This window comes from Cryptomeria japonica, chromosome 7 (genome assembly GCF_030272615.1).
Source record: "Cryptomeria japonica chromosome 7, Sugi_1.0, whole genome shotgun sequence".
NCBI classification, from domain to species: domain Eukaryota; kingdom Viridiplantae; phylum Streptophyta; class Pinopsida; order Cupressales; family Cupressaceae; genus Cryptomeria; species Cryptomeria japonica.
The window spans coordinates 339,873,611-339,892,959 of NC_081411.1; the positions used below are offsets into that span (position 1 = coordinate 339,873,611).

At 34.1% G+C, this 19,349-nt stretch overlaps 2 protein-coding genes across 2 annotated transcripts; both read left to right on the forward strand.

Moving 5' to 3' along the window:
- The first annotated feature begins 8,938 nt into the window (after window positions 1–8,938).
- LOC131039076 (cytochrome P450 76T24) lies at window positions 8,939–11,120 on the forward strand. Its single transcript, XM_057971720.2, has 3 exons — window positions 8,939–9,946; window positions 10,027–10,651; window positions 10,791–11,120. The coding sequence occupies exons 1-2, from the start codon at window positions 9,056–9,058 to the stop codon at window positions 10,648–10,650; spliced, it is 1,515 nt and encodes a 504-aa protein (XP_057827703.2). The 5' UTR covers window positions 8,939–9,055; the 3' UTR covers window position 10,651; window positions 10,791–11,120.
- Window positions 11,121–15,354: 4,234 nt separating this feature from the next.
- Window positions 15,355–16,241, forward strand: LOC131039082 (probable (S)-N-methylcoclaurine 3'-hydroxylase isozyme 2). Its single transcript, XM_059208659.1, has 2 exons — window positions 15,355–16,005; window positions 16,116–16,241. Exons 1-2 carry the CDS (start codon window positions 15,355–15,357, stop codon window positions 16,239–16,241), a joined length of 777 nt encoding a protein of 258 aa, XP_059064642.1.
- The last annotated feature ends 3,108 nt before the right edge of the window (window positions 16,242–19,349 follow it).

The window sequence follows — 19,349 nt, forward strand, 5'->3', positions numbered from 1 at the left end:
TCACAATAATATTAGTCCTAATATTACTTTGACTGACTTGATTCATTGTAAGCAAGGTATTAACGTTCAAAAGTGGCTGATTTTATTGGTAGTTATAAACATTTGTATTCTCAAATTGCTTATCCTATGCCTATCGTAATGTTCAAATAATTTTTATTGCTAATTTATAAAAATATATTAGGGATAAGCTTCTCTTTTCTAAGTTTACTTCCTTCACGTACTTGTGTGCAATGCTTCATAATTATTAGCTTCAAGTGAGTCAATTTGAATCATCTCCTTGAATGGCTTTGGTTCATAAGAATGAAAGTTGTCAAAAATATTTTATGAAGTTGAAACCGAACAAGGGATACATCAAGATCAGTGACAACATCAATACTCGAGTGGCAGTCACGCCATCAGGTGTTGTCCTTTTATCGAAATACTTTATAAAAGAAATTACTCCTCTTTCTGAATCTTTGTATAGCATAATGACACAATTGATAAATAAAAATGTGTTGAAACTTCCTCCCATCAAGACAATCGATACCTCCAAACCTTTTCCACCTTATCATGATCCCAAATCCTTTTTCCATTTTGATCGTCAAACCTATCATGATACTGAAAAGTATTATACCTTAAGGAGTAGGACTCAAGACTTTATTAATAACAATGCCATATATGTAGCTAGTGTGAATGACAAAGAAAACAAATTTTTAGCTCCTCCTAATCAAAACCTTAAAATATTTACTAATCCTTTGTCATCCCATTCTACGAATGTGGTTGAGTCTGAGCCTCTTGCATATTCTCCCAATGACCTTGGCCTTGAGTCTAATAATGTGGTGAATCTTGTTGACAAACCTACATCTCCTAAGGACATATGGACTACCTTTGATCCTAGTGAGACTATTGTTGCACCTGATGGCCCACTATATATCACTACAAAGATTAAAGACAAAATCTCATGAGGGGTGGTCATTGATCCAATGTGTATGGTGAATATGATCATTGAAGAATATATTTATACTTTACAATCTCTTCAAGTAACATATGATAAAATTGGTGTAGTGGTTAAGGTGTATGATGGTTTATCTTTCCCTACTATTGGTTCTATTACTCTTCCAGTTGAGGTTGGTAATAACTTCTTAGATGCCATTTTTTCTATCATTCTCACATCGTATCAATTTTGTGTGAAGTTGAGACATCCTTGGCTCTTTTCCACGAAAGGAATCCCTTCTGTACTATTCATAAATATCTCAAATTTCATCATAATGAAAAAATCATAATTAATCATAGAATGTATCAACCCATGGTGAGGCATGGAGATGTCACCCTGATTACTTTTGGCCTAAATAATTTGAGCCTCTTAAGCCTCGATGTGATGCTCTCTTTTAATCTTAAAGTGGAAGATTGAGATGATCTTATCTTTGAGTAATCCTAGAGATACTAGACCTATTCCTCATCCTCGTGATGGACCTCTTATCTTTCCTACACTTTCTATTCCTCCTATAAATGTTGTTGTCCCGCCTCCTACATCTTACAAATGGAAGCACCTGACATCTCCAATTTTTCAACCTAGTAGACCTTCTCCCATTCGTCCTCCTTTCAAGGAAGAGAAGAACACTATGTCCATTGATCCTAAAATTTCACAACCCTCAGCTAAAACTAAAAGAAACCATTGTGCCATAGAACACTGATGGAGATGTTGTGCTAAGCCTTGTGAACTTGCTTCTCAACCTATTTCCTCCCCTATGACCCCAAATGTTGACTTAGTTTCATTTTTCTAGCCTTTGACTAACCTTAGGGAGGAATTTCAACATAAATCATTAAGATTAAAAATTCTTCAAAAAGATGATGGTTCATGTTCTTATCGTATTATAGCTCCTATTTTTATTTATCTTAAAAAAGTGGACCCGGGTAGAGGTATGAATCAAATTGGACCTACGGGAGGATGACCCATTATACAGTAGAGGTGGGGCCCTATGAATTCATGATAAAAATGTTGATCCTAATGATTCTAATGACGAATATGAGATTGTTTATGTTGAAAATGATTTATCTAAACAATTTTCAAAAGCAATAATCCTATCTCCTAGTTACAAACAATGTAACTCATTGTTAGAGCATGGTCCTTGTTTGGAACTTGCAGTAGCTCCATCTACTATGCTCAAAGTTTATCCTCTTGCAACTTTACCACCTTCCCAAAACAATGTTCAGCAAGATTGGGAGGCAGATGATTTGCTTCATTAGATTCATTCATATTTCCTTGGGAGATACCACATATTGATCAGTTGAAGGAGATTCTAATCTAGCCATTAGGGGGTGAAGAAAGCATTTCCATTGCCTCCTAACTAAATTTATATTTCTAGGCTACAACAAAATATTCCCTGACAACAATAGGTTCTTTTACCCCTGCTCCTTCATGTGAGCCTCTAATGAAAAATTGAGCACCAATTTGTCATCCTCCTCAACCCAATCATTCAAACAAAACTTTTCCTTTGAAAACCCATCATTTGAAATGCCAACATTTAGATCACCATAGCATGAAACACCATTACCTAAGTTATTGTCATTTGAATCACCATCGCTAGAGGCTAGTGTTTTCATAGTCAATGCTAAGGTTGTTGCTTATGATACTATGTTTTTTGCCTTTTCTATCACCTTCATTCTCTCCTTAATTTTAAAAATAAAGAAGTCTCTCTACACATGTTGTATGGTATAACTTGTAAATATATATCATTTTAAAAGCATTTGTGTTTTTTCAATTTGGTTATTCTTTTTCCACAATGCATTGATTATTTTTTAATCTCCTTCCATAATAATGATATTGATTCTATATTGTTTACAAAATTAGAGACCAAACAATAAAGATTGAATTTTAATTTCATTATTTGACCTCTTTTTCAACATCTTTAATCCTCCATAAGCTGAATATTCCTAACATTTGAAAAGGGTCAAATATTTTTCTTAATACTTTTGTTCTACTTTTGTATCAATATTTTTCTTTTTTGTTTCCAAAATTTTGTAGTCCTACTATTTTTTTTTGGTTCGTAGTTCCTTTTTTTGTAGTTTAGGATGGTTGTGAGAGAGGTTTATGGGTCTCTACTCAAGATTTTGTTTATCTTCCCTGCCTTTTAGGGTAATAATTTTTTGTTGTGTTATCTTTTCAGTTAGGGGTTCCTTCTTCCCTTTTGAGGGCAGAAGTCTACTCATGCTATTTTTGATAGGGCCCTAGTAGTTGTATTTTATTTTAATTTGATAAGTGTCTATGTTGTGAGAATCGAGGACCCTGACTTATAAATTGAATCTCCACAAGAGCAATGAGTTTAACAACCAATGATTTGTATTTATAGAAAATGAGATGGATACAACTTATAAAGTATCTTATATTTAAAGAAGGAATGCACATGAGATCAACATAGGATCCAAATAGGAGCAGTGACCAACTCCCACATAACACATGCGAGAGTGGCTACCAACAAGGTGACAGACAACCTAAAATTAAATGATTCCACATGTTTCCTTAAGTAGGTGGGCACGATATGAACATGCACACCAACACCCTCATTAAGTACAACTTAGGAAGAAATATTCAAGAGATGCAATTAGTGAATAAGAATGCAAATGTAATCAGAGATGCATTATGGGTCTTAGCATCATCACCATATTAGGTACCCATGTACAACTACAATGCAATAAAATGCAATATCTCATAACTAGAGAAAAAAGTAAAAAACCCATTAGAGAAAACTTCTCTCCAAAAGAAAGAATAGAAAATTGCAAAGAAAATACTTGCATCAAGGAATAGTGCACAAAAAGACCTTTCTAATGATACCTTGTTTGCCAAAAAGTCATGACAGGTGGCCAAGTTATGTCAATTTGAAGAAATATGTAGACTACCAGTCATAAGTGAAAGAAATGGCTCACCCCTCTATAAAACCCCCAAGGGGTAAAGTGTGGTCGTGAGGCGATCTTAGCTGAAAAGGTCAAAATAAATGTCTCGCATGATGGAATAAGTATCAACCAGCCAAAAAGAAGGCACCATGAACATCCCATGCACCATGTTTTGAAAGTTCAAGCATTTCCACAAGACACATTGTTCAACAAAGACAAGTTAGGGGAGAGGGACCAGTAGTCGTGAGGGCTAAATTCATCAACATGTAGCCGTGACATGGAATATCGTAAGACCTCCAGTTTTTTTTTAGAAATGTAAAATGGACACTTAAATATCTACAACTAAGATTTGAAGGCATTACTCATCATGTAACTTGTCAAAATAACACATCTAGTGCAAAGAGTCCAAAAAATAACTTTTTAAAGATTCGACCAAAACTTAATCTAAAAACCCTGGTAGTTGAATTAAAAAATATCAATTGTAATTAGTATAATGTCATATTTTTATGTTAAATATAACCTATATGCAACTTAAATAGACCAAATACCTATTAGTAATCATAATTGTGTGTTATCTCTAACTTTTATATCCAACACCAAAGGACCAATAGTTGAACAGAAAAATGTATTTGTTGTTATAAAAGCAACATACTATTATATAAAATACAACTAATATTGAACGCAAAGGAACCAATTGTTGAACACTAAAACCTTTGGACAATCCCTCACATTTCGTGGAAAAAAACAAGGTAATTATTGTGTTTACCTTTTATATTTTTGATAAGACAAATTATTAATATGAAATATTCCAACACATGTACATTGTTACCACAATAATTGTATACATAAGAATAATATTTTTTCACTATGATAACAGTACTTGTTTAAGTGAGCATCTTATTTTATAAATGACACACTTATAGCTACGATATTTTTTTGAAACAAAATATGATTTATTCCGCTTGTCTTAGAATGTATTAAAGCTCTTTTTATATATAACATTTATAAGTTCTATAGTATAAATATGTGACAAGACTATATAACATTTATAAGTTCTAGAATATAATTATGTTACAAAATTTAATATTATATTAAATGTAGAACTATTGACCCCTCTCATTATCACCACTTGCGTATGAAAGACTCTACTAATAGTTAGGATAACCAAGTTGAGTTCTAGGCTATAAATATAGCCAATAAATTTCGCGCACCACCTATGTGGGACTAAGGTCCTTAATACATAAAGTTGTAGACGGTCCCACTTGCAAGCTTTCCATTGATCGGTCAATGCACGCATGCCACAAACTAAGGTGCACCAAAAATGTTGAACAAAAAATCCATGGCTAAGAGAAGTCCATGTAGACCAGGTAGACTATGTAAACCAATACGTCAATGTGCTCTGTCCAATGTTGACCATGATATACGAAACTCTACGCTTCAATAGTCTACCAACAAGTATGGTTGAAAAGCAATGACCAATTAATGTGCTATGTCCAATGTTGACCATGATATATGAAACTCTACGCTTCAATAGACTACCAACAAGTCTTGTTGAAAAGCGATGACCAATTAATAAGCTGTGAATCAAACTCTGTAAACAAAAAAAATGGGTCGAGACAATAAAAGCACCAGCAACGAAGGTGAGGGAAAACATGCTGCCTATTGCAAATTGTGAAGAAGCCCACCCCAACCCCACACTCGAAGAAGATGTGCCGATGTAAACAAAAATGTGGGATCTCAAAAAATTTGAGTCATCTTGACCAAGGCAATTATATTGATCAAAGTATATGGCAATATGCCAAGAATTAACTATGGATTCCAGTGGCAATAAATGGATAAACTTACTTGTCAAAGTACAAGGCTATATCTCATGAAAATGTGCTTGCAAGTATTATGGTTGATGTTTGAATTGACGCAGCTTTATTGGCCTACTCCGTGTCATTTATACCCATTGTTGTTTGGCCAACTTGATCATTTGGCCGGCAATGCTGACCAAAAACACAAATCACAGGTGGTAATAACCACAAATTAATGCATGGAAAACGCTACTATTAATGGCACTTCCTCACCAAACAAAACACCGTCAAAGATATGGTAATGCACATGCTCACTAAAAGAAAGGCCTTCCACAAATACACCCAGCCAAATTCAAAAAGACTTGGACCATCACAGAAATGCCTGATCTAAGCATCCCCTTCAAACACAAGAGACTGCCTTCTGTAAAAGCAGAACTGCGGCTGCTTAAAGTGGATAAAAGTGAGCTAAAATGGTACAAAAGAGTCCCCCGATCACTGTTTTTAGGGTAAATAGTGGGGGATCGAGAGGAAGGAATTATAGTGGGGGATCGAGAGAAAGAGGCAGCCGTTATGAACAATAGCGGCCCCTACTATTCCCCCCCTCCCATGAACCAATGTCTTTGCTTCTTTCTCCCAACAGCCTCATAATTTTTAATTCAAATAGGTAGAAACTTGTGCTCAAATATAGGGGAATAAAATAAATAAGGATGTGAAACAATTTGTAACACTTGATGATATAAAGTGGGTTGTTTATGAATATAACTTAAATATGTTAAATATTTGAAAATTTATTATTTTTTAAAGACTGGGTTGCTTTAGATTAAACTTAAATCTTTTATATATATATAATATATAATTTTTAGGCATGAGTTCTTTCTAGATTTAACATTATCTTTTTAAATATTTTGAAAGTTTTTTCTTTTTATAGAATTTTAATGCTATAATAAGTAAAATTATAGGTAATGGATCATGCAATTTTGAAAATATTTGTGATTTGTCTATTTGATGATTCCTTTTCCATAATGCATAGTTTACGATTGTTTGTGAATTTGCTTCAACATGAATGATATTGATTCTATATTATTAACAAAATTGATTATTGAAGAGGAGGGTTTTAACTTCAACTTTAACATCATTATTTAACCTATTTTCAACTTGTTTGATCCACTATTAATTATCTTCGCTTGTCATTTCAGAAAAATAAAATAATTCTCCTTATTGTACTCTCAAAACTAGATTCCATCCATCCTATAACAAATAATATCCACCTAAACTTTCATTAGCATTTCAAACAAGTTCAAAATAAAAAAGTTTAATTCCTTCCATTCCATAGTCAATGATATTAGCCCACAAATGGAACTTGACTCTCAGTGATATTTTCAATCATATTATTAAGAGTTAATTTCATAAAAATATGTGTGGAATTTAAGAGTAAATTTTTTTTAAAGGAAATAAGTTAGTCAAATTTTCTTTGAAATTTTTTTTTTATATTTTCTCAGATGACTATTTTCTTTCTCATCTATGGCTCCATAATAATCAACACTCAATGCACATTTCACCAAAGTAATAAACAATATAATAATTTCCAGCATGTTGCTTGAATTTTTTAAATTATTCATTATTTTTGCCAAACCTGTGTTTCCCAATCACACGATTTTTTTGACATAATTGTAACTTGTCAAATAGATAAAAAATAGCTAAGAAGCAAACAATTTTTTTTCTTCTTCGTATTTGTTCACTCTCTGTTTTAAAGATTTATGGATATCACACTACTTTGTTGGTGTTCTATTATTCTCACTATTCCTCTAACATTATTCGACTTGCAACGAAAGAGGAAGACATCTCCAACTCTCCCTTTTCTTCTTCCACCTCCATCTAGATCTATTGCTTGGAATATTCTTTAGAGAAATGCCTCATCAGTGTCTCTGTACTCTTTCTATGAAACACATCCCTTTCCAAACCAACAAAATTAGCCTTAATTAGCACCACAACCCAATCTAATAAATGTAAGACATTGGGTAGAATAGAAGGCATTGAAACCTAAGAAGGTGAAAGTTGGGTCTTCTTAGATGAGTGAAACCCCTCAAAAGATCTTCCATCCCTCAAACAAGGCCTTGTCACAACACTAATAGGATGCACACAAATGCCCTCATAAATAGTCTATCTCAAATTAACACCAACAAATGATTTAACAAACCCATTTGCTTCATAAGTAGAGGTCACAAGAACTCTCTAGTCAACGTCATTAGGAACTATTTTCTTGGGAGATAGTACACATTGATGAAATAAAGGGGAGCCTAAAAAACCATCAAGGGGTGAAGAAAGCATTTCCATAGCCTCCTAACTAAAATTCTATTTCTAGACTATGAGAAAATACATCCTAACAATAATAGGGTCTTGCCCTTGCCCCTTCATGTGAGCCTCTAATGAAAAATTGAGCACTGATTTGTCACCCTCCCCAACCCAATCATTCAACCAAAATTTTTGCTTTGAAAACCCATCATTTGAAATGCCAAAATTTAGGTCATCGTCGTATGAAACACCATCACCTAAGTTATTGCCATTTGAATCACCAACCCTAGAGGCTAGTGTTTTCATACTTAGTACTAAGGTTGTTGCATATGAAACTATGATTTTTGCCTTGTCAATCACCTTCTTTCTCTTCTTAATTTTGAAAATAAAGAATTCTTTCTACACATGTTGTATAGTATAACTTGTAAATATATATCATTTTAAAGAAATTTGTGATTTTCCAATTTTTTTTATTTTTTTTTTTCACAATGCACTGATGATTATTTTTTGATCACCTTCCATAATAATGATATTGACTGTGTTTACAAAATTAGAAACCAAACAATAAGGATTAAATTTTTTATTTCATTATTCGACATTTTTTTCCACATCTTTAATTCAGCATAAGACTAAATTTTCTTCTCATTTAGAACAGGTCAAATATTTATCTTTCTTTCATTCGTTTGAACTCTATTAATTATTCATTATTCTGGTCAAATGAGCGTTTCCTAGTCACACGGTTTCTCCCAACAAAATTATAATCTAGTTAACAGATCGAATTTTGGTGATATTCTTAATTATATAATCAAGACTTAATTTTATAAAGAAACGCGTGGAATTCAAATATGAAAAGTCTGTGAACAATGAAGCCAGTCAATTGAGTAGGTATGAGTATTTGTCTAAGAATTGTTTCTAAAGCCCTTCTTTCCTTTCCTTGGATTGAATTTTCTACTTGGATATATTTTGGTCAAATGCGCGTTTCCCAGTCTCACGGTTTCTCCTCACAAAATTGTGAACCGGTTAATAGATCAGAAATAGTTAAGAAGCAAACGAAATTGATTTGCCTCGTATTTGTTCAGTCTCTCTGCGCATTTTTTATGGATATCCCGCTGCTTTATTGGTGTTCTGCGATCCTCATTATACCCTTAACATTATTCTTTTTGCAATGCAAGAGGAAGAAGGCTTCAGCTCTCCCTCTTCAACCACCACCTGGACCTACTGCTTGGCATATTCTAGCAAACTTATTTCAGCTGGCCAAAAGGCCTCATGAGTATCTCTATGAGCTCTCTCTGAAATACGGACCACTCATGAGTTTTCGTCTGGGCATGAAAAGAATAGTGGTGGTCTCGTCTCCTGCCATGGCGAGGGAGGTTCTCAAAACCCATGACCACATCTTCGTTGGACGGACCGTCGTAGAAACAGCTAAAGTGTTTTCCCACCACAAGTCGTCCTTACTGTGGGGTGAGTATGGACCTCACTGGCGGTTTCTCAGACGAATTGTAACTGTTGAACTTTTCAGCCCACAAAGACTAGAAAGTCAAAAGAATCTCAGAGGAGATCAGGTAGTTCACACGGTTCGGCAAATTTTTCAAAGCAGGGGAAAGGCAGTTAACATTGAGCATTTGGTGTTTTGCAACACTATGAATGTGTTAGGCAAAATGATATTCACTACAAATTTGTTAGATCCAGACAATCCAGCCTCTGTGGGATTGAAGGATACCATGTGGAAAATCGTGAAGCTTGCCGGAGCGCCCAATTTGTCCGACTTTTATCCCCTTGTTAGGTTTGTGGATCCCCAGGGTGTGTCCCGTCAGATGGCAAAGCATTTGAAGAGGTTATATGACTTTATGGATTTGTTCATACAGGATAGGATTTCCACCAAAAACATAAAGCGTCAGCAGAAAGACTCCTATAACGATTTTCTCGACGTTCTGCTTGAGGCCAGGACCGAGGATTTCACACTCTATGATGTTAAAGCCTTGATTTCTGTAAGTACCCAAACTAGAATTGGAGTTATAAATTCATGATAGTGCCTAGATTTCTAATTATGTCCCTTAATTGATTTCAGGAAGTATTTCTTGGCGCTACTGATTCTACCACCACTACGATCGAATGGGTAATGGCAGAACTCATTCGCAATCCGCAGAAAATGAAACGAGTACAAGAAGAATTGGATGACGTAGCTGGTCTGGAGCCAAAAGTGGAAGGATACGATATAGATCGGTTGCCGTATCTAGATGCGGTGGTGAAAGAAACATTCCGATTGCACCCGGCGCTTCCTCTGCTTTTCCCCCACACAGCTGAGAGAGATTGTGAGATTGAGGGATATATGATACATAAAGACGCTCAGGTGTTCGTGAATATGTGGGCAATAGGAAGGGACCATACAATCTGGAAGGAGCCCTTTGAATTTATGCCGGAGAGGTTTTTGGAAGAAAAGAATAGAGAGATAGACTACAAGGGACACAATTCTGAGTTGATTCCGTTTGGAGCTGGACGAAGACAATGCGTGGGGCATCCTTTCGGGATACGTATGGTTCATCTGGTCTTGGCTTCTTTTCTTCATTCATTTGACTGGACACTTCCAATTCGCGAGCAGATAGACATGAGGGATGAGTTTGGACAAATGTTAAAGAAAGTTGTACAGTTGACTGCGGTCCCCAAACCGCGTCTCCCACACCACGTATACTAAGGTACCCACCGACCACCTCAGACCATGTTTTTTCATTTCTTCTTCTTCTTATTGTTATATTTGTCTTATAAATATGAATTACTTAAGTCTAGTGAGTCCAAACTGAATGTTCTTGGTGAATTGGATGTGGATGATTTTAGAGTCGGGAGAGTGAAGATAAGTTCGATATGTTCAAGATTAGAATGATGCATTGGAGATTACTTTGTTGGAGATCAAGGTTGTGAGCGGTCAGGAGAGTGAAGATAAGTTCGATATGTTCAAGATTAGAATAATGCGCTGAAGATTACTTTGTTGGAGATCAAGGCTGTGATGGAAACTATTAAGAATGTGTATTCTATCTTGTTAATAAAATAACAGTTTGGAAACTGTTATTTTAGAAACTGCTGTCTACATAGTAGAAAAACTGTTATTAGTTTTTAGTTTCTAATCATGTTTGGTAGGCTTTAGCAATCTATAAATGTAATCACTATTCCTGTAATTTTTAATTAAGTTTTTCATATGAATAATATACACTCTTCTTAGTTGATGATATGTATTTTGTGAGTGTTTTTAAAACTATTATAATATTTGAGAGACACGGCTGCAAAGAAGACGAATATACCGAGTCTTAAAGCTATTGATTCGTAATGAACTTTGTACCATGATATTCTTGAAGCATTGTGTTTGTGTGACATTTAGATAGAATAGTTGATAGGAAACTTACATTCATAGAGCACTTATGCATAGATGGTTTCACTGTGAAGTCCTCATGTAGTCAATGATTGGCCATATTAATGGAGATCCTTAGAGGTTGGCTGAAATAAATAACTATTATGGAGGGGTCAGCCTTAAACCATACACACTAAGGCTGGGGTCCCATGGAGGGGGGCTTCCTGAAAAATAGAGTTGGAACTGCTGAGATTTTTTAGGAAAATTTTAAAGTTAGTGTTTGACAAGTGGCAATAACATCCCTAAGCTAGTGGGGCAAATTCTTGCTCCACCCCTTTTTCACTGCTCAAATTTACATGCCTAAAAAGTAGGGGTTTCTATTTCTATGGAAAAGCTTCTAAATAATCTCGCAGCGCAATTTTTTTTTATTCATGGGACCGCCTCTTCCTTAAAAATAGAGCTTAAGCCCCCCTCATGAGACCCCTGCCTAAGCAACATATATTTAAGAGGTTTTGGGTCCCCTTAAAACTTTCTTTATCCTTAATAACAAACAATTATGTTAAATTATGCATGAAATATATAAAGTTATTTCTTTTATTAATTTTTAAAAGAATTTAAATTCCATCAACACATATGAATTAATAAAGGTAAAATAATTATAAATAAAAATAGATCAATAAAATCCAATTAGACATAAATAATTATTCTAAATGTTAAAAATATTTTATACTATAAATATTTTAAATATTAGTAACATGACAATTCAAATACTTAAAATGTGTATCCAAATATTTTTCAAAAGTAAAAAAAATATAACATCATAATTTTCAATCAAAATAGGTAGAAACTTGTGCTGAAATATAGGTGAATAAAATAAATAAAGATGTAAAACAATTTCAACACTTCATGATATAAAGTGGGTTGTTTATGAAAATAACTAAATCCTATTAAATATTTTTTTTATTTTTTTGAGTTAATTTTTTTTCATTTTTAAGCATGATTTCCTTGTGGATTTAACATTAGCTTTTTAAATATTTTGAAAAATTTCTTCTTTATATAAAATTTGTACGGTATAATTAGTAAATTTATAAATAATGGATCATGCAATTTTTAAAATATATGTTATTTGTTTATTTGATGATTCTTTTTCTACAATGCATAGCTTAGGATTATTTGTGAATTATTCATATTGATTCTATATTGTTTACAAAATTGAATATTGAAGAGGAAAGTTTGAACTTTAAAATCATTATTTAGCATATTTTTCAACTTCTTTGATCCACCATTAATTATCTTCATTTATCATTTCAAAAAAAAAAAAAATCTCTTTATTGTACTCTCAAAACTAGACTCCATCCATCCTATAACAAAAATATCCACCTAAACTTGCATTATCATTTCAACAAGTTTAAAATAGAAAACTTCAATTCCTTCCATCCCATAATAAATGATATTAGCCCATGAATGGAACAAGTCTCGATGATATTATAAATCATATTATTAAGAGTTAATATTAAAATATGTGTGAAATTTAAGTGTGAGATTTTTTTAAATGAAATAAGTTAGTCAAATTTTCTTTGAAAATTTTTGTATGTATTTTCTCAAATCATTTTTTTCCCTCATCTATGGCTCCATAATTCAACACTCAATGCACATTTCACCAAAAAAATAAATAATAAAAAAAATTCAAGCATGTTGCTTGAACTTTTCAAATTAAATTAATTATTTTTGTCAAATAGATAAAAAATAGTTAAGAAGCAAAGGAAAAAAAGAAATTATACTTGTTGACTCTTTGTGTTCAAAATTTATGGATATCACGCTACTTTATTGGTGTTCTATTGCTTTTACTATTCCTAGAATAATATTCTACTTCCAAGAGAAGAGGAAGACATCGCTAACACTCCCTCTTGTTCTTCCACCTCCATCTAAACCTATTTCTTGGAATATTCTCTATCAAAAGGCATCATCAGTGTCTTTGTGCTCTTTCTATGAAACACATCCCTTGCTAGACCAACAAAATTAGCCCCAATTAGCACCACAACCCTCAATCTAATAACCCTAAGATATTTGGTAGAATACAAGCCAATGAAACCTAAGAAGGTGAAAGTGGGGGCTTCTTAGATGAGTGAAACCCCACAATAGATCTTCCCTCCCTCAAACAATGCCCCATCACAACACTAATATGATGCACACAAATGACCACATAAGTAGTCTTGCTTAAATTAATACCAACAGATGATTTAACAAACACCTTGGTTTCATAAGTAGAGGCCACAAGAACTCTCTAGTCACACATTGATCAGTCGAAGGAGAGCCTAATACCAACATGATGAGGAAATATTTCCTTGGGAGATGCCACATATTGATCAGTTGAAGGAGAGTCTAATCTAGCCATTAGGGGGTGAAGAAAGCATTTCCATTGCCTCCTAACTAAATTTATATTTCTAGGCTACAACAAAATATTCCCTGACAACAATAGGTTCTTTTACCCCTGCTCCTTCATGTGAGCCTCTAATGAAAAATTGAGCACCAATTTGTCATCCTCCTCAACCCAATCATTCAAACAAAACTTTTCCTTTGAAAACCCATCATTTGAAATGCCAACATTTAGATCACCATAGCATGAAACACCATTACCTAAGTTATTGTCATTTGAATCACCATCGCTAGAGGCTAGTGTTTTCATAGTCAATGCTAAGGTTGTTGCTTATGATACTACGTTTTTTGCCTTTTCTATCACCTTCATTCTCTCCTTAATTTTAAAAATAAAGAAGTCTCTCTACACATGTTGTATGGTATAACTTGTAAATATATATCATTTTAAAAGCATTTGTGTTTTTTCAATTTGGTTATTCTTTTTCCACAATGCATTGATTATTTTTTAATCTCCTTCCATAATAATGATATTGATTCTATATTGTTTACAAAATTAGAGACCAAACAATAAAGATTGAATTTTAATTTCATTATTTGACCTCTTTTTCAATATCTTTAATCCACTATAAGTTGAATATTCTTATCATTTGAAATAGGTCAAATATTTTTCCTAATACACTATCAAAATTCAATTCTGGATTCATCTTATAATAAATAATATTCACATAAGCTTCTTCATTTTAAACAAGTCAAAATTTTCTCCTTATTACAGTGTCAAAATTCATTTCCATCCATCCTATAATTAATGATATTCACCTATTTGAACCACTGACCCATGAATGAAAAAATATTGTGATATTCATACCGAGAAGCATCTACAATGACATCAAAATGTCCTTAAACAAAAGTCCATTTTTGAAAAAAATTGACATGCAAAAATGACAAGTAAATTCATGAAATATGTCATGTTTCAGCTTTTGTGAAGGTGGATTCACAGCTTTTTGCATGCAAGACTTTAATGGATTTGTATTCTTGATGTTGAGTATTTTAGAAAAACATTTATTTTACAGATGATTCTCTTCTATTATAAGATATCTCTAGCATATTTTATATATATTTTTTAATATAAGTATACTAGTTTTAATTATACTGTTAAAATTTAATTTTATAAAAAATTGTCTGTAAATAAAAGAATGTACGAGTATTTATGTAAAGTGATTCCTAGTCACACGGTTTCTCCCAACAAAATTGTAATCTAGTTAATAGATCAAATTTTGATGGTGTTTTTTTTAATTTTAAAAAATTTGAACTCAAAATCATATAGATACCTACAACATGAACTTCGACATTAAATCAAGTACCCTTAATAGATGGAATTTTGGTGATATAATTAAGTCTTAATTTTACAAAGAAGTGCGTGGAATTCAAATGTGAAAAGTCTGTGGACGAATGAAGTCAGTCAATTGAGTAGTATGAGTATTTGTCTAAGAATTGTCTCTAAAGCCCTTATTTTCTTTCTTTCGATTGAATTTTTCTACTCATACATTATTTTGGTCCAATGCGCATTTCCCAGTCACACGGTTTTTCCTCACAAAATTGTGATCCAGTTAATAGATCGCAGTTAAGAAGAAGAGGAAATTGATTTGCCCGGTATTTGTTCAGTCTCTCTGCTCATTTTTTATGGATATCCCGCTGCTTTATTGGTGTTCTACAATCCTCATTATTCCTCTAACATTATTCTATTTGCAATGCAAGAGGAAGAAGGCTTCAGCTCTCCCTCTTCCACCACCACCTAGACCTACTGCTTGGCATATTCTAGCAAACTTATTTCAGCTGGCCAAAAGGCCTCATGAGTATCTCTATGAGCTTTCTCTGAAATACGAACCACTCATGAGTTTTCGTATGGGCATGAAAAGAATAGTGGTGGTCTCATCTCCTGCCATGGCGAAGGAGGTTCTCAAAACCCATGACCACATCTTCGTTGGATGGACCGTCGTAGAAACAGCTAAAGTGTTCTCCCACCACAAGTCGTCCTTACTGTGGGGTGAGTATGGACCTCACTGGCGGTTTCTTAGACGAATTGTAACTATTGAACTTTTCAGCCCCCAAAGACTAGAAATTCAAAAGAATCTCAGAGGAGATCAAGTATTTCACACGGTTTGGCAAATATTTCAGAGCAAGGGAAAGGCAGTTAACATTGAGCATTTGGTGTTTTGCAACACTATGAATGTGTTAGGCAAAATGATATTCAGTACAAGTTTGTTAGATCCACACAATCCAGCTTCTGTGGGATTGAAGGATACCATGTGGAAAATCGTGAAGCTTTCCGGAGTGCTCAATTTGTCAGTCCCCTTGTTAGGTTTGTGGATCCCCAAGGTGTGTCCCATCAAATGGCAAAGCATTTGAAGAGGTTATATGACTTTATGGATTTGTTCATACAGGATAGGATTTCCACCAAAAACATAAAGCGTCAGCAGAAAGACTCCTATAACGATTTTCTCGACGTTCTGCTTAAGGCCAGGACTGAGGATTTCATACTCTATGATGTTAAAGCTGTAGAATTTTGAACCTGACCTATCCTCTCTGAATCAGCTGATTAGCAAACAATAACAACAAAAAGAATAAATTGCAAAAAGAAATCACAATTCAGAATAAAAAAAAAAGTGCTCTGTTTTTTGGAATTGCACACACCAATTTCTTTATTGAAGCTTAATTAAAAAATTACATAGAAGCTGTATATATATTCCTAGCATTGCATGGAAAGCTACTAAGGCTCTCAAACTTAAAAAACAAACTACTCCCTAAATTAAGAATACAATAAGTGCATGCACAACATGCTTTATTTACTAAAAACAAACTCATGCAAAAAACAAAACTAAAAATAGTCCTAAGGATTAATGCATGCTAGAGTACATGCTTTATTTGCATGAATAAACAAAAATTGATTTAAACTAAAAATAGCTTATGCATGGTGATGAATGGATAGAAAAGAATTTGCAGGCTAGAAGAATTAATAATAACTGCAGTTCTAAATATATTCCTAGCATTGCATGGAAAGCTACTAAGGCTCTCAAACTTAAAAAACAAACTACTCCCTAAATTAAGAATACAATAAGTGCATGCACAGCATGCTTTATTTACTAAAAACAAACTCATGCAAAAAAAAAAACTAAAAATAGTCCTAAGGATTAATGCATGCTAGAGTACATGCTTTATTTGCATGAATAAACAAAAATTGATTTAAACTAAAAATAGCTTATGCATGGTGATGAATGGATAGATTCATGTCCAAACTGGAGCTGCATGGAGCTGCATGCTAGAGCAGCATCAATTATCAACATACTCCCCTTGATGTTGAGAGGGCTCACAATCTTATCTTGTAGTGCTATAAACTGAGCTTTCGCAACCGCTTTGGTGAATATATCTGCTAGTTGATCCTGGGTGTTGATGTGCTTCAATTCAACATCCTTCTTTTGCACCAAATCTCATATGAAGTGATATTTCAAATCAAAATGCTTTGTTCTGATGTGATGAACCAGATTCTTAGCTAACTTGATGGCACTCACATTGTCACAATAAATTACTATAGGCTGAATTTTTTTTTCTCCAATTTCTTCCAAAACTTTTCTGAGCCAAAGAGCTTGTGTACCTGTTGAGGTAATTGCAACATACTCTGCTTCTGTAGATGAGAGGGCAACAATACTTTGCTTTTTTGAGCTCCAGGTAATTAAACCAAAACCAAAAGAAAAACAATTTCTAGATGTAGATTTACGGTCATCCATACTACCTCCCCAATCTGAATCACTAAAGCCTACAAGATTGAACTTTTCAGAAGAGTGGTAATGAATACCAAAACTTAAATTCCCTTTCACATACCTCAAAATCCTCTTGGCTGCCTTCATATGTATTTCAGATGGATTTGTCATATACCTTGAAACAAGTGAAACTGAATAGGCAATATCAGGCCTCATGTGGATTAGAAACATCAAGCTCCCCACAATACTTCTGTAAGCTGTCTCATCAACTAAATCAGCACCATCATCTCGACATAACAAAAATCCATGAGCACTTGGAGTGGAGGCAAGGTTACAATCAGTCATATTAAATTTCTTCAGCATATCTTGTGCATACTTTGTTTGACAAATGAAAATCTCATCCTTACTTTGATAAACCTCCATTCCTAGAAAATATTTCATCAGACCAAGATCTTTCATCTCAAGTTCTTTCATCATAGCAGCTTTGAATTCATCTTTCATCTTAGAACTACTACCCATATACAAAAGATCATCAACATACAAACTTATGATGAGGATATCAGTACCTTCATGTTTGTAGTATAGGGCAGGATCACTCTTACTTCTCTGGAAGCCATTCTCCTGAAAGTATCCATCAATCATGGAATACCACGCTCTTGATGCTTGCTTGAGGCCATACAAAGTCTTCTTCAACCTGTACACTTGATGCTCTTTTCCTTCCACTTCAAAACCTTGTGGTTGCTCCACATATACTTCCTCTTCTAAGTACCCATTCAAGAAGGCACTTTTCATGTCCATATGATGTATGTTCCACTTCTTCTAAGCTGCTAATGCAATCAACATTCTTATGGTCTCTTGTCTTGCTACTGGTGCAAATGTCTCTTCATAGTCAATTTCATACTTCTGTGTGAAGCCTTTAGCAACTAATCTTGCCTTGTGTCTTTCAACACTCCCATCACTGTTAAATTTGGTCTTGTAGACCCATTTGGTGCCAATCCTTTTCTTCTCACACAGGAGCTTTGTTAACTCCCAAGTGTCATTCTTGTGAATGGAATCCATCTCTTCTTCCATGGCTTTCACCCAAACCTCATTAGTACATGCATCTTCAAAACATGATGGTTCAAAATCAGCCTTGGCTAATAAAGCAAAATTCACTGTCTCACCTATTGGGTTTTCTTCATGTACTTGATTTCCACTCTTCTGGTAGATATCACTCAATCTCCTTACCTTCCTTGTAGAACTTGGAGAAGAAGCTGGACTTGAACTTGGTACTAAAGAACGTGATGAAGGGTTGCTTGGTGAAGTTAAACCACTGGATACAGGAACATTAGTTGGCTGCTCATGATCAATATCAGCAATTATATCATCATTCAAAATAGATTTTGGCTTCTCAACATGGCCTTTTTTATGGCCATAAACTCCCCCTTCATCAAAAATCACATCTCTTAAGACAATAAGCTTGCTAGTGAGGGGCTTATACAATCTATAAGCCTTGCTTTTCTCACTATATCCAATAAAAATACATGACTCACTCTTTGCATCTAACTTATGTCTATTTTGATCAGGTACATGCACATAAGCCAAACAACCAAAAACTTTGAAATGATTAACATTAGGCCTTTTTCCATACCAAGCTTCATAAGGAGTCATCATTTCTAGTGCACTGGTGGGGCTACGGTTGAGGATGTACACTATTGTAGCAACTGCATCTCCCCAATAAGAATTGCTCAATCCCTTGGTTTGTAACATACACCTTGCCATTTCAACCACAGTATGATTCTTCCTTTCAAATACCCCATTTTGTTGAGGTGTGTATGTAGTTGTGAGTTGCCTCTTGATGCCATTTAGATCACAATAACTCTGGAAAGTCTTTGAGCAAAATTCTCCTCCATGATCAGTGCTTAAACACTTGATCTTGCA